Source organism: Triticum aestivum, chromosome 4B (genome assembly GCF_018294505.1).
Source record: "Triticum aestivum cultivar Chinese Spring chromosome 4B, IWGSC CS RefSeq v2.1, whole genome shotgun sequence".
Classification (NCBI taxonomy): Eukaryota; Viridiplantae; Streptophyta; class Magnoliopsida; order Poales; family Poaceae; genus Triticum; species Triticum aestivum.
This window is the reverse complement of record NC_057804.1, coordinates 25,737,799-25,760,154: the sequence shown is the minus strand read 5'-3', so window position 1 is coordinate 25,760,154 and position 22,356 is coordinate 25,737,799. Positions and strand designations below refer to the sequence as shown.

Here is a 22,356-nt window from a genome sequence, read left to right as displayed (position 1 = left end):
TAAAAGCCTGGATCTTTCAGTACAGCTTTTAATAACATTTACCTGTAGGATCCAATCTTGCTTTGCAAATATAACACATAATCTAGCATTTCTTCCGGTCTAACTAACTCAGTAAGTCTGCATATCCTATTCCTCATGTTTGTCACTAGTATAGTACTACTACTACAGTTTGTTGGCCTAACCAAGCCAAGCCAATTATAGATTGCAATCTCTGTATCCTTAATTTCATGGAAGTCAAATGCATTTAGTGGTCTGTTGTCCTTGGAAGTTGGAAACTACCATCCTCTGTTTGCCAAAAGCTGGTCACCACTAAATGTTGTTATGATCATCATGTCCACGTTATTGCAAGTACAGCGGCACTATGTCGATTCAGTGAACCCAGAGGTCATTTTGCAACAAGGAACTGGTGGGATACTGCTCTATACAGCAAGTACAGTAGTACCACTATGTTGATTCAGTGAACCGACACAACAATTTGCAGTATATGTACCAAATTGTAATAAGAAAATTTTATAAAAGAGTATATTTAGGGTGATCTTTGTAAGGGTGAAAATTACTTCAAGTAATTCGTAGCACATTAGTTTCAATTATTCAAAGATGAAACACACCTTCATAATTGATCCCTGAGATTGACACCAATTGAAGTATTATAGTATACGTATTTTAGGTAGTGTAGATAACTAGATATAGTGGGTACATCAGTGAAACATGAAGCTTTGTGTATCAAGGAGGAAATTAAAGAAAAGAGTGATGAACTGAGAAGCGCTAGAACGAGGATGGGTGATAACCGACTGCTAGATTTGTGAGAGGATCAGCAAAAAGTTTGATGAAGTCAGTGGTAGATCCCAAAGGACATGTACGCCTGAAGAACACAGCAACTTGACCAGTACAAGTGTATAACAGTAGGATGTCCACATGCTGGCTTTGTACAGGTGTACTACTGCTTGGTACCTCTGTTCTTTTTGTTCTCCAAGGGTTGCATTAGCCTAAGCAAAACTGGCGTCAGCTGGTAACTGCGAGGATCGAAATCAAGTTCACAGTATCACCGAGGCGTGGGCTGCAACTACGCGCCCGAGGCCTGTCTCAAAGGTAAGATGGCCTCAAATCCAATGGAATTGTCGCGGATGATAAGTTTTTGTTGCGCAGGTTTGGTTCTGCTGTTTCTAATGTGGGTGATTGTTTGTCTAACATCCCTGGAAGAAGTGAGTGTGCAGGAGTAAGTCAAGGAGCCTCATATACATAAAGTGGCGCCGAATGCTGAATTTCTGGAAGAAAATGATAACATGGATTGTTGCTTACATTTTCCAGGGGTTGCCCTGCATTGCTTTCTCATGATGCCTCCAATGCTCATGGACATAGAAATCGAGAAAGTGAAAATGTGAAGAAACAATGGCTCCAATGCTAGCACTCTCTTTCACTTATCATTGCCTTTGGCCCTTTCTATCCCCTTTCTTCTGTTTCGCACTTTCAAGTTTATATAATGGGGGTGGAAACAATCAACAAGAGGGGCGAGGTTGGTGGTCGAGTCAGTAGAGTAGATGGTACATTGTTGCGCATTGATGCGAGTCACAGAAGTAGGTGGTACATTGTTGCATGAGCTCACCTCCCTCTCTTGTATTTTTTTCTTGTGCTTATCAGTATATCTACCTACCTATATAAACCATTCATTGGTTCATTTCCATGTGTACTTCAGCTTTCCATTGTTGTTGTCTTTGCAAAATGATTGAAGTGCTGGACTTGTCCAAACTCAAATTTGTTAAAGTTTGACCAAATCTCTACACTGTCACTGCCATGTGGTTGTTTTTCTTTGGATATATAAACAACAGAAGTGATTTTTTCCCTTATGCCTTTTTAATCATCTGTTCTGGTCTAAGTGGAGACAACATCAGTGCATCAAATGACCCCTAAAAGCCTGGATCTTCCTGTACAGCTTTTAGTAACATTTACCTCTAGGCTCCAATCTTCCTTTGCAAACATAACACATAATCTAGCATTTCTGCTGGTCTAAACTAACTCAATAAGTCTGCATATCCTATTCCTCATGTTTGTCATTAGTATCACTACTATTATTTGTTGGCCTAAGTTCCTAACCAAGCCAAGCCAATTATAGATTGCAACCTATGTCATTAGTTTCAGGAAAGCCAAATGCATGTAGCGATCTGTTGTCCATGGAAGTTGGAACCTACCATCCACCATTTTCCAAAAGCTATTCACCACTAAATGCTGTTATGATCCTGTCCATGTTATTGCAAGTGCATTGGTACTATGTCAATTCAGTGAACCAAGAGGTTATTTAGCAACAAGGAACTGGTGGAATATTGGACGTGGAGTATGTGAGCTCGGGCACACAGGCTCTCGGTATCGCGCACGTCCATAATAGCTATGAGATTCGGAGAATTCAATGCGGCATTCTGTCAGGTGGGGCACGCGTGGTGTGGGAAATTGGAATATACGTCGCTATACCCACCCGACAGATGGGCCATGAATTGACGGAGGGGTGGACACCGTCGAGGGACATAGCCTGAGCCGTGGCTCGAGGTTTGGTCGCCGTCCCGATCCGTGGATCAGGCCTGGAGGTTTCCACTAGCCTCCGGCAGGGCATGCAGTTAATGCGGCTATCTGGCTGTGCGGTGGTAGGTGGGCTGAAGGTTGATTTCTCTAGGATCCCAGTTCAGGGGGGAGGTCGAGAGATTAACTGCGGCGCCGAGCTTCGTTTGTCCGGCGACCTAGCAGGCGACCTCGCACGCGCTCCGCCGACCATGGAGTTCTTGCTTCAGACGATAAACATGTAAGGATCTGCTCCATTCACCATTGTGTATCAATTGCTTTGACTAGGGATTTGGGGATCGGTGGGGGGTGGGGTTGGGGCTGATCTAGATTCTGCCGCTGACAAATTTCTGTCAACAAACTAGAACGCTGCTTGAGGAGGTGAACGATAACAACGGCGCAATGGAACCTGTGACGTTCCCCGTCACCGCGCCGGCGGAGCTTGCGCTTCCACTACCTGCCGCTTCATGTGCGGACGCACAGATCTATTGGGCGGAGACAGAAGCTGCTGACGTGCGTTAGTCCTCCGAGCACTCAATTCAGCAAGTCGACCCTAAAGCGCCAGGCTGGACTCAAAGGTACTGCAGATATGACACTTCAATTGCATTAGCTATTGTTACTGAAGTTCTATAAGCAGTATTTGTGATTCACTTAGTAAGAACTACGGGTGGAGCTTAGTAAGGAGAAAAATGAAAAACCCAATCGCAAACTCGCATGGACATGTAGTTACATAGGTATATATGTGTGCTCAAAATTGTGACAGTATGTAATTAGTGGAAGTCTGTGGTTGGAGAGGAAATACGTGACGCAGAGATATGATTTAGTCTGTGGTTGTATATGCATGCGGTGTCACAGTAATATAGGTTATGATGACCGTAAAATTAACAAGTTGACTGACTCTTGTGCACCATGTGGCTGTCTACTCTGTTCTGGAAACAGAGTCCGTTTGGGAGCCGCCGCTGAAGGCAGGGTCCCTTGCTCGGACAGGGTGACAGCATTGGAGAAGACTGTGAGGGAATTTGCCGAGCATCCAGGGGACATAGTGATGATCAAGCCAAATATCGGAACAACCTTCGACAGTCTGGGTGAAGCTTATGACTTTTACAATTTGTATTCATGGGAGAAAGGATTTGGAATTAGATACGGGAAGAGCAGACTAAATGTGAACATGATAAAATGCATCCAAGAGATCGTGTGTGGATGCGCGGTACAGCTAATACTTCATCAGATTTTGACAATTCATTTTTCACATCTTTCGTGCGTTTTAACTGATGATGGTACTCTGTTAATGTCACCGGGGGAAGCCGATAGTTGAAAATACTCGTTCTTGTCGCTGTGAATGCCCGGCACTAGTGATATTACTGCGGTCCAAGGACAATGGGTGGTACATAGCTGAGCATCGAGATGGGCACAACCATTCTCTGTCGCAGACTTACGGCCAAACAATACACTGGCCGTCACATAAGCATATCAATGTGTACAGCATGGACCTGGTGAAGCAGCTGCGGCAAAACAATGTTAACCTAGCAAAGGTGTACAGCATTATCGGGAGCTTCTTCGGTAAGATGGAGAACGTATCGTTCACGAAAAGAGCACTGAGAACTTTGTGTGGCAAGATAAGCCGTGAGTAGTCCAAAGATGATGTGAGGAAGACAATGGAAGTTTTCCAGGAGCTGTGTTCAAAGGATCAACAATTTACATATCGGGTACAAGCTGACAATGAGGGCAGAATAAGCAACCTGATGTGGGCTACGGGAAACAGCAGGCTGCAGTACAATTTCTTTGGTGATGTAGTTACATTCGACACAACCTACCGTACCAACCTGTACGACATTCCCTTTGATTTATTTGTTGGGGTTAACAACCATTTCCAGAGCATCATTCTAGCAGGTGTGCTTGTTAGGCAAGAGACAGATAGAAACATTTGAATGGGTTTTCTCGGAGTTTGTTAGGATAATGGGTGGTAGGACGCCAGAAACAATTCTGACGGGTAAGGGAGTGTGCTTATTGGGTAAATGAATTTGGAAATATCTTGTTCATTGGTAGACATGTAGAACTAATGCTGGGCTTATTCATAAAATGCAGACCAAAACAGAGCAATGGAGGTTGCAATAAGGAATGTGATGCCAGACACATCTCACCGCTGGTGCAAATGGCATGTGCTTAAGAAGGCAAAGGAGTCGCTTGGGCCATTGTACTCAAAAACAGTGATTTCCGACCAGAGTTCCACAAGGTTGTCAACCACATGCTAACCATAGATGAGTTTGAAGAAGGTTGGAAGTACCTTGTTGATAAGTACAACTTGAAAAGTCACGATTACATGACTAATTTGTACGAGATACGGCACAAGTGGGCAAAGCCGTACTTCAAGGGTGCGCAAAAATGACTAGTACTCAACGGAGTGAAAGCGCGAACCACATGTTGAAGAACTACGTGCCACCCGGTTGCCCAATGCACATCTTGTGAGGAAGTATATGAGTTTGATTTTTGACAGGGAGTCAGAGGAAAATTACGAGGAGAAGCGGACAGCAATTGTAAGAAGATTTGATAATTGAAATGTCATGCTAGTAGAGAGACGTAGGTAAGTTGAATTATGAAAGTACTCACTTGTGTTTTGTATTGCAGGGAGGCCACTTATGCGTGCAAACATGGCAACAGAAAGACATGCTGGTCAGATATACACTAGAGCTATGTTCGAACAGTTTGGGTATATACTTTACGAGTCCGGTGCATATCAAGTGGAAGAGATCGAAAAGGGTAAAGAGTATGTTGCAATACATACAGACGCTGCACGGAGGGAGAAATGGTGCAGAACTTCATAAAAGGTGACTGTGCTCGAAGGAGGGGGGAGTTTGATTGTGAGTGTGGTCAGTTTGCACACATGGGGCTGCTGTGTAGCCATATCCTGAAGGCCAGAATGGGCGACCAAGCGGCACAGTCCGTTTATTCCCATCTGACCCGCCACCTAGCTAACTGAAGGAATTACCTGGCAAGTGGGCCAACCGCTATTTTGTGAAATAACAACGCGGACCATATACGACCTCATATACCTATTCCCGTCCAGATCACGAGGGGAATAAATGGCACAGATAACAGGAGCCTGTGAGCCCGGGCTCACAACAACATTTTCGTGGAATATTGCTCTATACAGCAAGTACAGTCGTACTACGATGTTGATTCAGTGAACCAACAAGACATTTTGCACTATATGTACCAAATTGTAATGAGCAAAATGAAAATAAAAGTATATTTTCGGTGATCTTTGTAGCGATGAAATGTTCTTCGAGCAATTCATAGCACATTAGTTCCCAATATTCAAAGATGAAGCACACCTTCATAATTGATCCCTGAGATTGACACCAATTAAAGTATTATCGTAGGGACATTTTAGATAGTGTAGATAACAAGATATAGTAGGTACATCAGTGAAACATGAAGCTTTGCACGTTAAGGAGGAAATTAAACAGAAGAGTGATAGGCATAGAAGCTAGAACGAGGATGGGTGATAACTGACAGCTAGGTTTGTGAGGGGGTCAGCAAAAAGTTTTGACGAAGTCAGTGGGATATCCCAAAGGACATGTACGCATGAAGAACACAGCAACTTGATCTGTACAAGTGTATAACAGTAGGAAGTCCACAGGCTACCTTTGTTCAGGTGTACTACTACTTGGTTGTCCTGCTCTATTTGTTCTCCGCGGTTGCATCAGCCTAAGAAAAACTTGCGCCACCTGGTAACTGCTAGGATCTAAATCAAATTCTCAACATGGGAGGGGCGCCCTGAGCAACTACGGCGCTGGAGCTTGTACCAAAGGTAGAATGGCCCTAGATCCTTTGGAATTTTTGCGGGTGTTAAGTTTGTGTTGGGCAGGTTTAGACCCGTTGTTTCTCATATGGGTAATTTTCTGTCTAACATCTCTGAAAGAAGTGATTACGATAGGAGTAAGTTAAGCAGCCTCATATATTTAAAGTGGCGCTGAATGCTGAATTGCTCATATAGTTCCAAGTTTTTCTAGCCTTTTTCTTCTCTTGCCCTGGAGTATGCAAGATACTAAATTTCTGGAAGAAAGGATAACATGGATGGTTGCTTACATTTTCTTTAGGTTGTCCTGCATTGCTTTCTCCTGATGCCTCCCATGCTCATGGACATTGAAACTGGGAATTAAAAATGTAAAGAAACAATGGACACTCCGGTGCCACTAGTCTCTATCACTTACCCTTTCCTTTGGCCCTTTCTATGCCCTGTTTGTTTCGCACTTTCAGGTTTATATAATGGGGGTGGAAAGAATCAAGAAGGGGGAGTGGCAAGTGGTCGATTAGAGTAGGTGGTACATTGTTGCGCATTGATCAGTGTCACTAAAGCTGTCATGATTCAAGAAGGACAGAAAACAAGAAAAAAATTTAATGTGTAAAGAGTGTCCTTTTATACTCATGGCCTCCTCACAAATGAGTCTACTTATGATGCGCTCACCAACTGGACTTGCAAATTACCGAAAGATCTCCTAAAATGGACAAGATATTGAGCTTTATAGAGAAGATGATAGAGTATAGCATCAGCTCAAGAACAACAATAGAAAAAAAACATCTATTAGTACTAGACACTCAAAGATCGAAAGTGTCCTTCTAATCCCCAGCTCAAATGCTTCGGCTATGAACAGTAAAATCCAAAACAAAAAGAAAATAATTTCAAATAGTTCTGAATTTGCTTGGTTCTCTTCCTGCGTTCAAATTTTTGTAATGAAACGACATTCATGGAAGTCTGAGAAAAAAATAACAAAACCATCACTCAGAAATACTTTCAAAAATAGTCTTTTTGGAACAACGAGTTTGTTTTCTCTCGTTCAGAGCATTTCAAATGTTTTTTCTTTATTTTTTACTATTTTTTTATTTTACTATTCATGAGAGTGCATTTGAGCTCGAGTGACAAACTCCATGTCCCTCAAAGATGCTATTCCTTGGCGGCCACATATTTTGCTAATCTTCGGAAATGAAAAAGCCTAAACCAACAAGGGTTGGGTATGTAGGGTTTCCTTTGTCGGGCTAAAGTGCATCATCAAATATAGCATGTACAGTCTGAACACTTGCATGTTTCATCAATTCATCACTAATCTGAATAGACTGATATATCTTTAATATCTGGATGCATCTCATCCTTATGCACACAAGAGTTTAGAAGTGCAAATTGCGTTGATCAGTAGACCAATTTTCGCATAGTTGATTCTGACAAAAGTATTAGGTTCAGTGAAGTTAGACTTCTCCATGAGGCCAATCTGGACCTAATAGCCATGTCCGCCCGAGAAATATTTTGTCACCACAATGTCCAATCTAAATTAAGAATATGTGCAGAGGATAAGGAGATCCAAGGGGAAGCAATGGTTGGAAGAAGCAAGCAAAGAAGGAAGCAAGCCATAGGAAGCAGGTTTTTTCCATGGCCAGCATGCCTAAGCTCACCTCCCTCTCATGTATTTTTCCTTGCGTTCTTACCACACTATATCTACCTACCTATATAATTTTTTAAACCTATGCATTGGTTCATTGCCATGCACAGTACTTCCGCTTTCCATCGTTGTTGTCACATTGAAATTTGCAAGGGAAAATGGGTAAGGTCCCAAGGGGGGCAGGGGGTGCTCTGCTTCTGGCTCTGGTTTTGGCTCTCGTTTGCTTCTTCTCAGGTGCTCTTCACCTGCTCCCAGTCACCTGACCACACCATCACTTTCTGCTTCGACAGGTACTGATCAACTGAGTGATTCCTCTCACTGGCCTCCAACTTTGAATGATAATACAAAAACAAAGCTGCAGTAATCATACTAGTAGCATTATCTTTCATATATTGTCGTTCTGATTTCACATTGCGTCGGTTTACATCACACTTCTTTGTATATATAAAAAGCAGAAGTCAATGTTTTTCCCCTCTGCCATTTAATCATCTACTTCGGCGCCGGTGGAGACAGCATCAATTCATGAAATGGCCCCTAAAAGCCTGGATCTTTCAGTACACCTTTTAATAACACTTACCTGTAGGCTCTAATTAGTCTTTCTATGCAACCATGACACATATTCTTGCATTTGTGCAGGTGTAGACTACCTTAGTATGTCTGCATATCCTATTCCTCATGTTTTCATTAGTACTACTATTATTTGTTTGCCTAAGTTCCTAGCCAAGCCTGAATATTGAGTAATTTGTGGCACATTAGTTCCCAGTATTCAAAGATGAAGCACACCTTCATAATTGATTCATGAGAGCTGACACCAATTAAGGTATTATAGTAGGGATATTTTAGATAGTGTTGATATAGTAGGTACATCGTTGAAACATGAAGCTTGGCATATTGAGGAAATTAAAGACAAGAGTGATGAGCAGAGAAGCTAGAATGAGGATGGGTGATAACTGACAGCTAGATTTGTGAGAGGGTCAGCAAATTTTATGATCAAGTCAGTGGGACGTGGGAGATCACAGGGATAGGTAGGTCTGAAGAACATGATAGGAACTTGACCAGTACAACAGTAGGAAGTCCACAGGTGTACTACTACTTGGTAACTCTGGGCAGTTTGTCCTCCAAGTGTCGCATCAGCCTAAACACAACTTGCGCCACCTGTTAACTGTGAGGATCTAAATCAAATTCACAGCACAACAGAAAGGTTTTGTTCAACTACGCACCCGAGGTTTGTCCCAAAGGTGGGATTGCCTCAGATCCAGTGGAATTGTCTCGCAAGTTAAGTTTTTGCTGTGCAGGTTTGGTTCTGCAGTCTCTCATCTGGGTGATTGTTTGTCTAACATCCCTAAAATAAGTGAGTGCACATGAGCAAGCCAAGGAGCCTCATATATATATATATATATATATATATATATATATATATATATATATATATATAAAAATATCTAAAGTGGCCTCATATGCAACTTACTAAATTTCTGGAAGAAAGGACAACATGGATGATTTCTTACGCTTTCCAGGGCTTGTCCTGCACTGCTTTCTCCTGATGCCTCCCATGCTCATGGACATAAAACCTGGAAAGTGAAAATGCGAAGAAACAATGGACACTCTGATGCTACTGGTCTCATTCACTTACCCTTGCATTTGGCCCTTTCTATGCCCTTTCTTTTGTTTCACACTTTCAAGTTTATATAACATCAGGATGTAAAGAATCAAGAAGGGGGAGAGGTAGTCGGTCCATTCAATAGAGTAGGTGGTGCATTCTTGTGCATTGATCAGAGTCACTGAAGATGTCATGATTCAGGAAGGACAGAAAACAAGCAATAATAATAATATATATCAAGCTTTACAAAGAGTGTCATTTTATACTCATGGCCTCCTCACTAACTGCAATTACAAATTCTCGACAGGTCGTCTAAAATGGACAACGTAACAAGCTTTACAGAGAAGATGATAAGATTATAGCATCAACTCTAGAACAACAATAGAAAGAAAACACCTCATGATACATTGATACTCACTAGCTAAAAGATCTGAAGTGTTCTTCTAATCCAAATATTCTTGCTAATGATAGAGTATAGCATCAGCCTCCAACTTCTTTGAATCGAGAAAGTGAAAATGTGAAGAAACAATGGCTCCAATGCTAGCACTCTCTTTCACTTATCATTGCCTTTGGCCCTTTCTATCCCCTTTCTTTTGTTTCGCACTTTCAAGTTTATATAATGGGGGTGGAAAGAATCAACAAGGGGGCGAGGTTGGTGGTCGATTCAGTAGAGTAGATGGTACATTGTTGCGCATCGATGCGAGTCACAGAAGTAAGTGGTACCATTGTTGCTTGAGCTCACCTCCTCTCATGTATTTTTTTTCTTGTGCTTATCAGTATATCTACCTACCTATATAAACCATTCATTGGTTCATTTCCATGTGTACTTCAGCTTTCCATTGTTGTTGTCTTTCCAAAATAATTGAAGTGCTGGACTTGTCCAAACTCAAATTTGTTAAAGTTTGACCAAATCTCTACACTGTCACTCCCATGTGGTTAATTCAAGAGCAATCCAAACAGAAAGTACAGATAATTAGTTCACCAAATCTCCACACTATCACTCCCATGTGGTTGTTTTTCTTTGGATATATAAACAATAGAAGTGATTTTTTTCCCTTATGCCTTTTTAATCGTCTGTTCTGGTCTAAGTGGAGACAACATCAGTGCATGAAATGACCCCTAAAAGCCTGGATCTTTCAGTACAACTTTTAGTAACATTTACCTCTAGGCTCCAATCTAGCTTTGAAAACATAACACATAATCTAGCATTTCTGCTGATCTAAACTAACTCAGTAAGTCTGCATATCCTATTCCTCATGTTTGTCATTAGTATCACTACTATTATTTGTTGGCCTAAGTTCCTAACCAAGCCAAGCCAATTATAGATTGCAACCCATGTCATTAGTTTCAGGAAAGCCAAATGCATGTAGCGATCTGTTGTCCATGGAAGTTGGAACCTACCATCCACCATTTTCCAAAAGCTATTCACCACTAAATGCTGTTATGATCCTGTCCATGTTATTGCAAGTGCATTGGTACTATGTCGATTCAGTGAACCAAGAGGTTATTTGGCAACAAGGAACTGGTGGAATATTGGACGTGGAGTATGTGAGCTTGGGCACACAGGCTCTTGGTATCGCGCACATCCATAATAGCTATGAGATTCGGAGAATTCAATGCGGCATTCTGTCAGGTGGGGCACGCGTGGAGTGGGAAATTGGAATATACGTCGCTATACCCACCCGACAGATGGGCCATGAATCGACGGAGGGGTGGACGCCGTCGAGGGACATAGCCTGAGCCGTGGCTCGAGGTTTGGTCGCCGTCTCGATCCGTGGATCAGGCCTGGAGGTTTCCACTAGCCTCCGGCAGGGCATGCAGTTAATGCGGCTATCTGGCTGTGCGGTGGTAGGTGAGATGAAGGTTGATTTCTCTAGGATCCCAGTTCAGGGGGGAGGTCGAGAGATTAACTGCGGCGCCGAGCTTCGTTTGTCCGGCGACCTAGCAGGCGACCTCGCACGCGCTCCGCCGACCATGGAGTTCTTGCTTCAGCCGATAAACATGTAAGGATCTGCTCCATTCACCATTGTGTATCAATTGCTTTGACTAGGGATTTGGGGATCGGTGGGGGGTGGGGTTGGGGCTGATCTAGATTCTGCCACTGACAAATTTCTGTCAACAAACTAGAACGCTGCTTGAGGAGGTGAACGATAACAACGGCGCAATTGAGCCTGTGACGTTCCCCGTCACCGCGCCGGCGGAGCTTGCGCTTCCACTACCTGCCGCTTCATCTGCGGACGCACAGATCTATTGGGCGGAGACAAAAGCTGCTGACGTGCGTTAGTCCTCCGAGCACTCAATTCAACAAGTCGACCCTAAAGCGCCAGGCTGGACTCAAAGGTATTGCAGATATGACACTTCAATTGCATTAGCTATTGTTACTGAAGTTCTATAAGCAGTATTTGTGATTCACTTAGTAAGAAGTACAGGTGGAGCTTAGTAAGGAGAAAAATGAAAAACCCAATCGCAAACTCGCATGGACATGTAGTTACATAGGTATATGTGTGTGCTCAAAATTGTGACAGTATGTAATTAGTGGAAGTCTGTGGTTGGAGAGGAAATACGTGATGCAGAGATATGACTTAGTCTGTGGTTGTATATGCATGCGGTGTCACAGTAATATAGGTTATGATGACCGTAAAATTAACAAGTTGACTGACTCTTGTGCACCATGTGGCTGTCTACTCTGTTCTGGAAACAGAATCCGTTTGGGAGCCGCCGCTGAAGGCAGGGCCCCTTGCTCGGACAGGGTGACAACATTGGAGAAGACTGTGAGGGAATTTGCCGAGCATCCAGGGGACATAGTGATGATCAAGCCAAAAATCAGAACAACCTTCGACAGTCTGGGTGAAGCTTATGACTTTTACAATTTGTATTCATGGGAGAAAGGATTTGCAATTAGATACGGGAAGAGCAGACTAAATGTGAACAGGACAAAATGCATCCAAGAGATCGTGTGTGGATGCGCGGTACAGCTAATACTTCATCAGATTTTGACAATTCATCTTTCACATCTTTCGTGCGTTTTAACTGATGATGGTACTTTGTTAATGTCACCAGGGGAAGCCGGTAGTTGAAAATACTCGTTCTTGTCGCTGTGAATGTCCGGCACTAGTGAGATTACTGCGGTCCAAGGACAATGGGTGGTACATAGCTGAGCATCGAGATGGGCACAACCATTCTCTGTCGCAGACTTACGGCCAAACAATACACTGGCCGTCACATAAGCATATCGATGTGTACAGCATGGACCTAGTGAAGCAGCTGCGGCAAAACAATGTTAACCTAGCAAAGGTGTATGGCATTATCGGGAGCTTCTTCGGTAAGATGGAGAATGTACCATTCACGGAAAGAGCACTGAGAACTTTGTGTGGCAAGATAAGCCGTGAGCAGTCCGAAGATGATGTGAGGAAGACAATGGAAGTTTTCCAGGAGCTGTGTTCAAAGGATCAACAATTTACATATCGGGTACAAGCTGACAATGAGGGCAGAATAAGCAACCTAATGTGGGCTACGGGAAATAGCAGGCTGCAGTACAATTTCTTTGGTGATGTAGTTACATTCGACACAACCTACCGTACCAATCTGTACGACATTCCCTTTGGTTTATTTGTTGGGGTTAACAACCATTTCTAGAGCATCATTCTAGCATGTGTGCTTGTTAGGCAAGAGACAGATAGAAACATTTGAATGGGTTTTCTCGGAGTTTGTTAGATAATGGGTGGTAGGGCGCCAGAAACAATTCTAACTGGTAAGGGAGTGTGCTTATTGGGTAAATGAATTTGAAAATACCTTGTTCATTGGTAGACATGTAGAACTAATGCTGGGCTTATTCGTAAAATGCAGACCAAAACAGAGCAATGGAGGTTGCAATAAGGAATGTGATGCCAGACACAGCTCACCGCTGGTGCAAATGGCATGTTCTTAAGAAGGCAAAGGAGTCGCTTGGGCCATTGTACTCAAAAAATAGTGATTTCCGACCAGAGTTCCACAAGGTTGTCAACCACATGCTAACCATAGATGAGTTTGAAGAAGGTTGGAAGTACCTTGTTGATAAGTACAACTTGAAAAGTCACGATTACATGACTAATTTGTACGAGATACGGCACAAGTGGGCAAAGCCGTACTTCAAGGGTGTGTTCTGCGCAAAAATGACTAGTACTCAACGGAGTGAAAGCGCGAACCACATGTTGAAGAACTACGTGCCACCCGGTTGCCCAATGCACATCTTTGTGAGGAAGTATATGAGTTTGATTTTTGACAGGGAGTCAGAGGAAAATTACGAGGAGAAGCGGACAGCAATTGTAAGAAGATTTGATAATTGAAATGTCATGCTAGTAGAGAGACGTAGGTAAGTTGAATTATGAAAGTACTCACTTGTGTTTTGTATTGCAGGGGAGGCCACTTATGCGTGCAAACATGGCAACAGAAAGACATGCTGGTCAGATATACACTAGAGCTATGTTCGAACAATTTGGGCATATACTTTACGAGTCTGGTGCATATCAAGTGGAAGAGATCGAAAAGGGTAAAGAGTATGTTGCAATACATACAGACGCTGCACGGAGGGAGAAATGGTGCAGAACTTCATACAATGTGACTGTGCTCGAAGGAGGGGGGAGTTTGATTGTGAGTGTCGTCAGTTTGCACACATGGGGCTGCTATGTAGCCACATCCTGAAGGCCAGAATGGGCGACCAAGCGGCACAGTCCGTTTATTCCCATCTGACCCGCCACCTAGCTAACTGACGGAATTACCTGGCAAGTGGGCCAACCGCTATTTTGTGAAATAACAGCGCGGACCATATACGACCTCATATACCTATTCCCGCCCAGATCACGAGGGGAATAAATGGCACAGATAACAGGAGCCTGTGAGCCCGGGCTCACAACAGCATTTTCATGGAATATTGCTCTATATAGCAAGTACAGTCATACTACTATGTTGATTCAGTGAACCAACAAGACATTTTGCACTATATGTACCAAATTGTAATGAGCAAAATGAAAATAAAAGTATATTTTCGGTGATCTTTGTAGCGATGAAATATTCTTCGAGCAATTCATAGCACATTAGTTCCCAATATTCAAAGATGAAGCACACCTTCATAATTGATCCCTGAGATTGACACCAATTAAAGTATTATCGTAGGGACATTTTAGATAGTGTAGATAACAAGATATAGTAGGTACATCAGTGAAACATGAAGCTTTGCACGTTAAGGAGGAAATTAAACAGAAGAGTGATAGGCATAGAAGCTAGAACGAGGATGGGTGATAACTGACAACTAGGTTTGTGAGGGGGTCAGCAAAAAGTTTTGACGAAGTCAGTGGGAGATCCCAAAGGACATGTACGCATGAAGAACACAGCAACTTGATCAGTACAAGTGTATAACAGTAGGAAGTCCACAGGCTACCTTTGTTCAGGTGTACTACTACTTGGTTGTCCTGCTCTATTTGTTCTCCGCGGTTGCATCAGCCTAAGAAAAACTTGCGCCACCTGGTAACTGCTAGGATCTAAATCAAATTCTCAACACAGGAGGGGCGCCCTGAGCAACTACGGCACTGGAGCTTGTACCAAAGGTAGGATGGCCCTAGATCCTGTGGAATTTTTGCGGGTGTTAAGTTTGTGTTGGGCATGTTTAGACCCGTTGTTTCTCATATGGGTAATTTTCTGTCTAACATCCCTGAAAGAAGTGATTACGATAGGAGTAAGTTAAGCAGCCTCATATATTTAAAGTGGCGCTGAATGCTGAATTGCTCATATAGTTCCAAGTTTTTCTAGCCTTTTTCTTCTCTTGCCCTGGAGTATGCAAGATACTAAATTTCTGGAAGAAAGGATAACATGGATGGTTGCTTACATTTTCTTTAGGTTGTCCTGCATTGCTTTCTCCTGATGCCTCCCATGCTCATGGACATTGAAACTGGGAATTAAAAATGTAAAGAAACAATGGACACTCCGGTGCCACAAGTCTCTATCACTTACCCTTTCCTTTGGCCATTTCTATGCCCTGTTTGTTTCGCACTTTCAGGTTTATATAATGGGGGTGGAAAGAATCAAGAAGGGGGAGTGGCAAGTGGTCGATTAGAGTAGGTGGTACATTGTTGCGCATTGATCAGTGTCACTAAAGCTGTCATGATTCAAGAAGGACAGAAAACAAGCAAAAAATTTAATGTGTAAAGAGTGTCCTTTTATACTCATGGCCTCCTCACAAATGAGTCTACTTATGATGCGCTCACCAACTGGACTTGCAAATTACCGAAAGATCTCCTAAAATGGACAAGATATTGAGCTTTATAGAGAAGATGATAGAGTATAGCATCAGCTCAAGAACAACAATAGAAAAAAAACATCAATTAGTACTAGACACTCAAAGATCGAAAGTGTCCTTCCAATCCCCAGCTCAAATGCTTCGGCTATGAACAGTAAAATCCAAAACAAAAAGAAAATAATTTCAAATAGTTCTGAATTTGCTTGGTTCTCTTCCTGCGTTCAATTTTTTTTAATGAAACGACATTCATGGAAGTCTGAGAAAAAAATAACAAAACCATCACTCAGAAATACTTTCAAAAATAGTCTTTTTGGAACAACGAGTTTGTTTTCTCTCGTTCAGAGCATTTCAAATGTTTTTTCTTTATTTTTTACTATTTTTTATTTTACTATTCATGAGAGTGCATTTGAGCTCGAGTGACAAACTCCATGTCCCTCAAAGATGCTATTCCTTGGCGTCCACATATTTTGCTAATCTTCGGAAATGAAAAAGCCTAAACCAACAAGGGTTGGGTATGTAGGGTTTCCTTTGTCGGGTTAAAGTGCATCATCAAATATAGCATGTACAGTCTGAACACTTGCATGTTTCATCAATTCATCACTAATCTGAATAGACTGATATATCTTTAATATCTGGATGCATCTCATCCTTATGCGCACAAGAGTTTAGAAGTGCAAATTGAGTTGAGCACTAGACCAATTTTCGCATAGTTGATTCTGACATAAGAATGAAGTTAGACTTCTCCATGAGGCCAATCTGGACCTAATAGCCATGTCCGCCCGAGAAATATTTTGTCACCACAATGTCCAATCTAAATTAAGAATATGTGCAGAGGATAAGGAGATCCAAGGGGAAGCAATGGTTGGAAGAAGCAAGCAAAGAAGGAAGCAAGCCATAGGAAGCAGGTTTTTTCCATGGCCAGCATGCCTAAGCTCACCTCCCTCTCATGTATTTTTCCTTGCGTTCTTACCACACTATATCTACCTACCTATATAATTTTTTAAACCTATGCATTGGTTCATTGCCATGCACAGTACTTCCGCTTTCCATCGTTGTTGTCACATTGAAATTTGCAAGGGAAAATGGGTAAGGTCCCAAGGGGGGGGCAGGGGGTGCTCTGCTTCTGGCTCTGGTTTTGGCTCTCGTTTGCTTCTTCTCAGGTGCTCTTCACCTGCTCCCAGTCACCTGACCACACCATCACTTTCTGCTTCGACAGGTACTGATCAACTGAGTGAATCCTCTCACTGGCCTCCAACTTTGAATGATAATACAAAAACAAAGCTGCAGTAATCATACTAGTTGCATTATCTTTCATATATTGTCGTTCCGATTTCACATTGCGTCGGTTTACATCACACTTCTTTGTATATATAAAAAGCAGAAGTCAATGTTTTTCCCCTCTGCCATTTAATCATCTACTTCGGCGCCGGTGGAGACAGCATCAATTCATGAAATGGCCCCTAAAAGCCTGGATCTTTCAGTACACCTTTTAATAACACTTACCTGTAGGCTCTAATTAGTCTTTCTATGCAACCATGACACATATTCTTGCATTTGTGTAGGTGTAGACTACCTTAGTATGTCTGCATATCCTATTCCTCATGTTTTCATTAGTACTACTATTATTTTGTTTGCCTAAGTTCCTAGCCAAGCCTGAATATTGAGTAATTTGTGGCACATTAGTTCCCAGTATTCAAAGATGAAGCACACCTTCATAATTGATTTATGAGAGCTGACACCAATTAAGGTATTATAGTAGGGATATTTTAGATAGTGTTGATATAGTAGGTACATCGTTGAAACATGAAGCTTGGCATATTGAGGAAATTAAAGACAAGAGTGATGAGCAGAGAAGCTAGAATGAGGATGGGTGATAACTGACAGCTAGATTTGTGAGAAGGTCAGCAAATTTTATGATCAAGTCAGTGGGACGTGGGAGATCACAGGGATAGGTAGGTCTGAAGAACATGATAGGAACTTGACCAGTACAACAGTAGGAAGTCCACAGGTGTACTACTACTTGGTAACTCTGCGTAGTTTGTCCTCCATGTGTTGCATCAGCCTAAACACAACTTGTGCCACCTGTTAACTGTGAGGATCTAAATCAAATTCACAGCACAACAGAAAGGTTTTGTTCAACTACGCACCCGAGGTTTGTCCCAAAGGTGGGATTGCCTCAGATCCAGTGGAATTGTCTCGCAAGTTAAGATTTTGCTGTGCAGGTTTGGTTCTGCAGTCTCTCTTTTGGGTGATTGTTTGTCTAACATCCCTGAAAGAAGTGAGTGCACATGAGCAAGCCAAGGAGCCTCATATATATATCTAAAGTGGCCTCATATGCAACTTACTAAATTTCTGGAAGAAAGGACAACATGGATGATTTCTTACGTTTTCTAGGGCTTGTCCTGCACTGCTTTCTCCTGATGCCTCCCATGCTCATGGACATAAAACCGGGAAAGTGAAAATGCGAAGAAACAATGGACACTCCGATGCTACTGGTCTCTTTCACTTACCCTTGCATTTGGCCCTTTCTATGCCCTTTCTTTTGTTTCACACTTTCAAGTTTATATAACATCAGGATGTAAAGAATCAAGAAGGGGGGAGAGGTAGTCGGTCCATTCAATAGAGTAGGTGGTGCATTCTTGTGCATTGATCAGAGTCACTGAAGATGTCATGATTCAGGAAGGACAGAAAACAAGCAATAATAATATATATCGAGCTTTACAAAGAGTGTCATTTTATACTCATGGCCTCCTCACTAACTGCAATTACAAATTCTCGACATGTCTTCTAAAATGGACAACATAACAAGCTTTACAGAGAAGATGATAAGATTATAGCATCAACTCTAGAACAACAATAGAAAGAAAACACCTAATGATACATTGATACTCACTAGCTAAAAGATCTGAAGTGTTCTTCTAATCCAAATATTCTTGCTAATGATAGAGTATAGCATCAGCCTCCAACTTCTTTGAATCGAGAAAGTGAAAATGTGAAGAAACAATGGCTCCAATGCTAGCACTCTCTTTCACTTATCATTGCCTTTGGCCCTTTCTATCCCCTTTCTTTTGTTTCGCACTTTCCAGTTTATATAATGGGGGTGGAAAGAATCAACAAGGGGGCGAGGTTGGTGGTCGATTCAGTAGAGTAGATGGTACATTGTTGCGCATTGATGCGAGTCACAGAAGTAAGTGGTACCATTGTTGCTTGAGCTCACCTCCTCTCATGTATTTTTTTTCTTGTGCTTATCAGTATATCTACCTACCTATATAAACCATTCATTGGTTCATTTCCATGTGTACTTCAGCTTTCCATTGTTGTTGTCTTTCCAAAATAATTGAAGTGTTGGACTTGTCCAAACTCAAATTTGTTAAAGTTTGACCAAATCTCTACACTGTCACTCCCATGTGGTTAATTCAAGAGCAATCCAAACAGAAAGTACAGATAATTAGTTCACCAAATCTCCACACTATCACTCCCATGTGGTTGTTTTTCTTTGGATATATAAACAATAGAAGTGATTTTTTTCCCTTATGCCTTTTTAATCGTCTGTTCTGGTCTAAGTGGAGACAACATCAGTGCATGAAATGACCCCTAAAAGCCTGGATCTTTCAGTACAACTTTTAGTAACATTTACCTCTAGGCTCCAATCTTGCTTTGAAAACATAACACATAATCAAGCATTTCTGCTGATCTAAACTAACTCAGTAAGTCTGCATATCCTATTCCTCATGTTTGTCATTAGTATCACTACTATTATTTGTTGGCCTAAGTTCCTAACCAAGCCAAGCCAATTATAGATTGCAATCTATGTCATTAGTTTCAGGAAAGCCAAATGCATGTAGTGATCTGTTGTCCATGGAAGTTGGAACCTACCATACCATCCACCATTTTCCAAAAGCTATTCACCACTAAATGCTGTTATGATCCTGTCCATGCAAGTGCATTGGTACTATGTCGATTCAGTGAACCAAGAGGTTATTTAGCAACAAGGAACTGGTGGAATATTGCTCTATACAGCAAGTAAAGTAGTACTACTATGTTGATTCAGTGAACCAACAAGACATTTTGCACTATATGTACCAAATTGTAATGAGCAAAATGAAAATAAAAGTATATTTTCGGTGATCTTTGTAGGGATGAAATGTTCTTCGAGCAGTTCATAGCACATTAGTTCCCAATATTCAAAGATGAAGCACACCTTCATAATTGATCCATGAGATTGACACCAATTAAAGTATTATCGTAGGGACATTTTAGATAGTGTAGATAACAAGATATAGTAGGTACATCAGTTTAAAACATGAAGCTTTGCATGTTAAGGAGGAAATTAATAAGAAGAGTGATAGGCATAGAAGCTAGAACGAGGATGGGTGATAACTGACAGCTAGGTTTGTGAGGGGGTCAGCAAAAAGTTTTGATGAAGTCAGTGGGAGATCCCAAAGGACATGTACGCATGAAGAACACAGCAACTTGATCAGTACAAGTGTATAACAGTAGGAAGTCCACAGGCTACCTTTGTTCAGTTGTACTACTACTTGGTTGTCCGGCTCTATTTGTTCTCCGCGGTTGCATCAGCCTAAGAAAAACTTGCGCCACCTGGTAACTGCTAGGATCTAAATCAAATTCGCAACACAGGAGGGGCGCCCTGAGCAACTACGGCGCTGGAGCTTGTACCAGAGGTAGGATGGCCCTAGATCCTGTGGAATTGTTGCGGGTGTTAAGTTTGTGTTGGGCAGCTTTAGTCCCGTTGTTTCTCATATGGGTGATTTTCTGTCTAACATCCCTGAAAGAAGTGATCACGATAGGACTAAGTTAAGCAGCCTCATATATATAAAGTGGCGCCGAATGCTGAATTGCTCATATGGTTCCAAATTTTTCTGGCATTTTTTTTCTCTTGCCCTAGAGCATGCAACATACTAAGTTTCTGGAAGAAACGATAACATGGATGGTTACTTACGTTTTCTAGAGGTTGTCCTGCATTGCTTTCTCCTGATGCCTCCCATTGCTCATATAGGTCCAAGTCTCTCGTCTCGCCCTTCGTCCCAAGTCCAAGTCGCACGCGCTCCCCGCACGCGGATGGATCTCTACTTCTGCTATATATAGAGATAGTGGTTGGTGTGGAGTTGGGAGTTGGAACAAGGAGGAAGTGATACATGGCCAGAGGGAAAGTCATCCCGTGGATCGGTGACATGGCGCAAGCCAGACCGCACGATGAAGAACGCCCTGTCGCGGATCACTGAGGTGGCACAAGCTAGACCGCATGATGATGATGGTGGCAGCCACACATCCTTTGCTATTTCCAGGAAAGACCCCTCATTTTTTAGACTTTGAAAGACAGAGTGCGCTGATGATTAAAAGTTTGGTTTTCTTTTGCATATTTCTCTTGCATATAGCTTGAATCGATGGCCATCCAAATCAGATATGGCTTGCTCATGCAAACTCTGGGAGTTCAGATAAAATTTATACATCTAGTTTAGATGGCAATGATCAAGCTGCATAGATTTTGTGGGTGGACAGGCTACTCAAAGTTGAACAATAACCAATACGTCCATTCATCGCCAACTCATGTCATCTCAAAAATTCCCCTAAATAAAAGAAGAGACGTATCGTCTTACAAACAAGAATCATCACAAGCTGGTGATAGCAATCGGGAGAAACATGCACACAGTGATGTACACTTTGACCCGGAAACAAATAGATTTGCATCTTTCTTTCAGACATAGCAACACAACAAACTATATATATGAGCCAAACTGATACATCTTAATTCTGAAACCAAGCATTTCATCTCATCTCCCGAACAATGATGAAGGTTGTTTAGCTGATATCCATATCTCCATAATAAGATAAAAAATAATGAAAAGCAGAAATACGAAAATGTATACACCATCCCATGTATGAAAAAAAGAGCTCCGAGGGGCAAAAACTATACGGCAAAGCAGAAACATTATACTACAGTAGCACAAGATTGCACTTAAGTTCACCACAAACTTCACTCATGCCAGTGACCAATTAATTAGGGATTTCCCCCTATTTTCGCTGGACAACCGAGATCCTCACACACGGATGGTCCAAGTGTCGAGCCACTCCTACTTGACAACAGTCTCCATGTGGCTCTTGAGCATATCGAGTTCCCTCGACCTGAAACAACCACGACTCCCGGGTTTTTTGCCTCGTCCGTCGGCTATGATCTCCTATAATATTCAAAGAATGGGTTAGGTCTTCCTCTAATGAGCACAACAACAAGACATGAAAAAGATGATGCCAAATTAAGTAAGAAGAGGTTCATGGATCTAACAAGGACCCATTAGTCGGAAATAGCATATTGCTCAAAACTTCTACAACACAGTCCAACGAGGACCACAATTCGGTTTGAACATTGACAAATTGCTCTCAACTAGACCTATAAATCACTGCCAAGTCACAAATATATACAACTTCGCTAAAATAGCATATTGCTCAAATATAGACCTTGCTTCATACAAGTAGACCACGTAAAA

General features: G+C 42.0%; 2 protein-coding genes and 1 long non-coding RNA gene across 5 annotated transcripts; all 3 read left to right on the top strand.

The window, feature by feature from the left end:
- The first annotated feature begins 1,062 nt into the window (after positions 1–1,062).
- On the top strand, positions 1,063–5,068 carry LOC123090725 (uncharacterized). 2 transcript variants are annotated; one of them, XR_006442555.1, is made up of 5 exons: positions 1,072–1,216; positions 1,309–2,788; positions 2,913–3,125; positions 3,487–4,537; positions 4,633–5,068. It is a non-coding gene; the product is annotated as an uncharacterized lncRNA (long non-coding RNA). The 2 variants fall into 2 exon arrangements; XR_006442554.1 differs by having other exon boundaries at positions 1,063–2,788.
- Positions 5,069–11,223: 6,155 nt separating this feature from the next.
- Positions 11,224–11,892, top strand: LOC123094278 (uncharacterized). Its single transcript, XM_044516322.1, has 2 exons — positions 11,224–11,585; positions 11,710–11,892. Exons 1-2 carry the CDS (start codon positions 11,398–11,400, stop codon positions 11,864–11,866), a joined length of 345 nt encoding a protein of 114 aa, XP_044372257.1. The 5' UTR covers positions 11,224–11,397; the 3' UTR covers positions 11,867–11,892.
- Positions 11,893–12,011: 119 nt separating this feature from the next.
- On the top strand, positions 12,012–14,587 carry LOC123094277 (protein FAR1-RELATED SEQUENCE 5). Of its 2 annotated transcripts, XM_044516321.1 has the most exons (4): positions 12,012–12,551; positions 12,643–13,333; positions 13,429–13,886; positions 13,978–14,587. In XM_044516321.1, exons 2-4 carry the CDS (start codon positions 13,300–13,302, stop codon positions 14,260–14,262), a joined length of 777 nt encoding a protein of 258 aa, XP_044372256.1. In that variant the 5' UTR covers positions 12,012–12,551; positions 12,643–13,299; the 3' UTR covers positions 14,263–14,587. The 2 variants fall into 2 exon arrangements, 1 of the variants encoding a protein (XP_044372256.1); XR_006445786.1 differs by lacking the exon at positions 13,978–14,587 and having other exon boundaries at positions 13,429–13,542.
- The last annotated feature ends 7,769 nt before the right edge of the window (positions 14,588–22,356 follow it).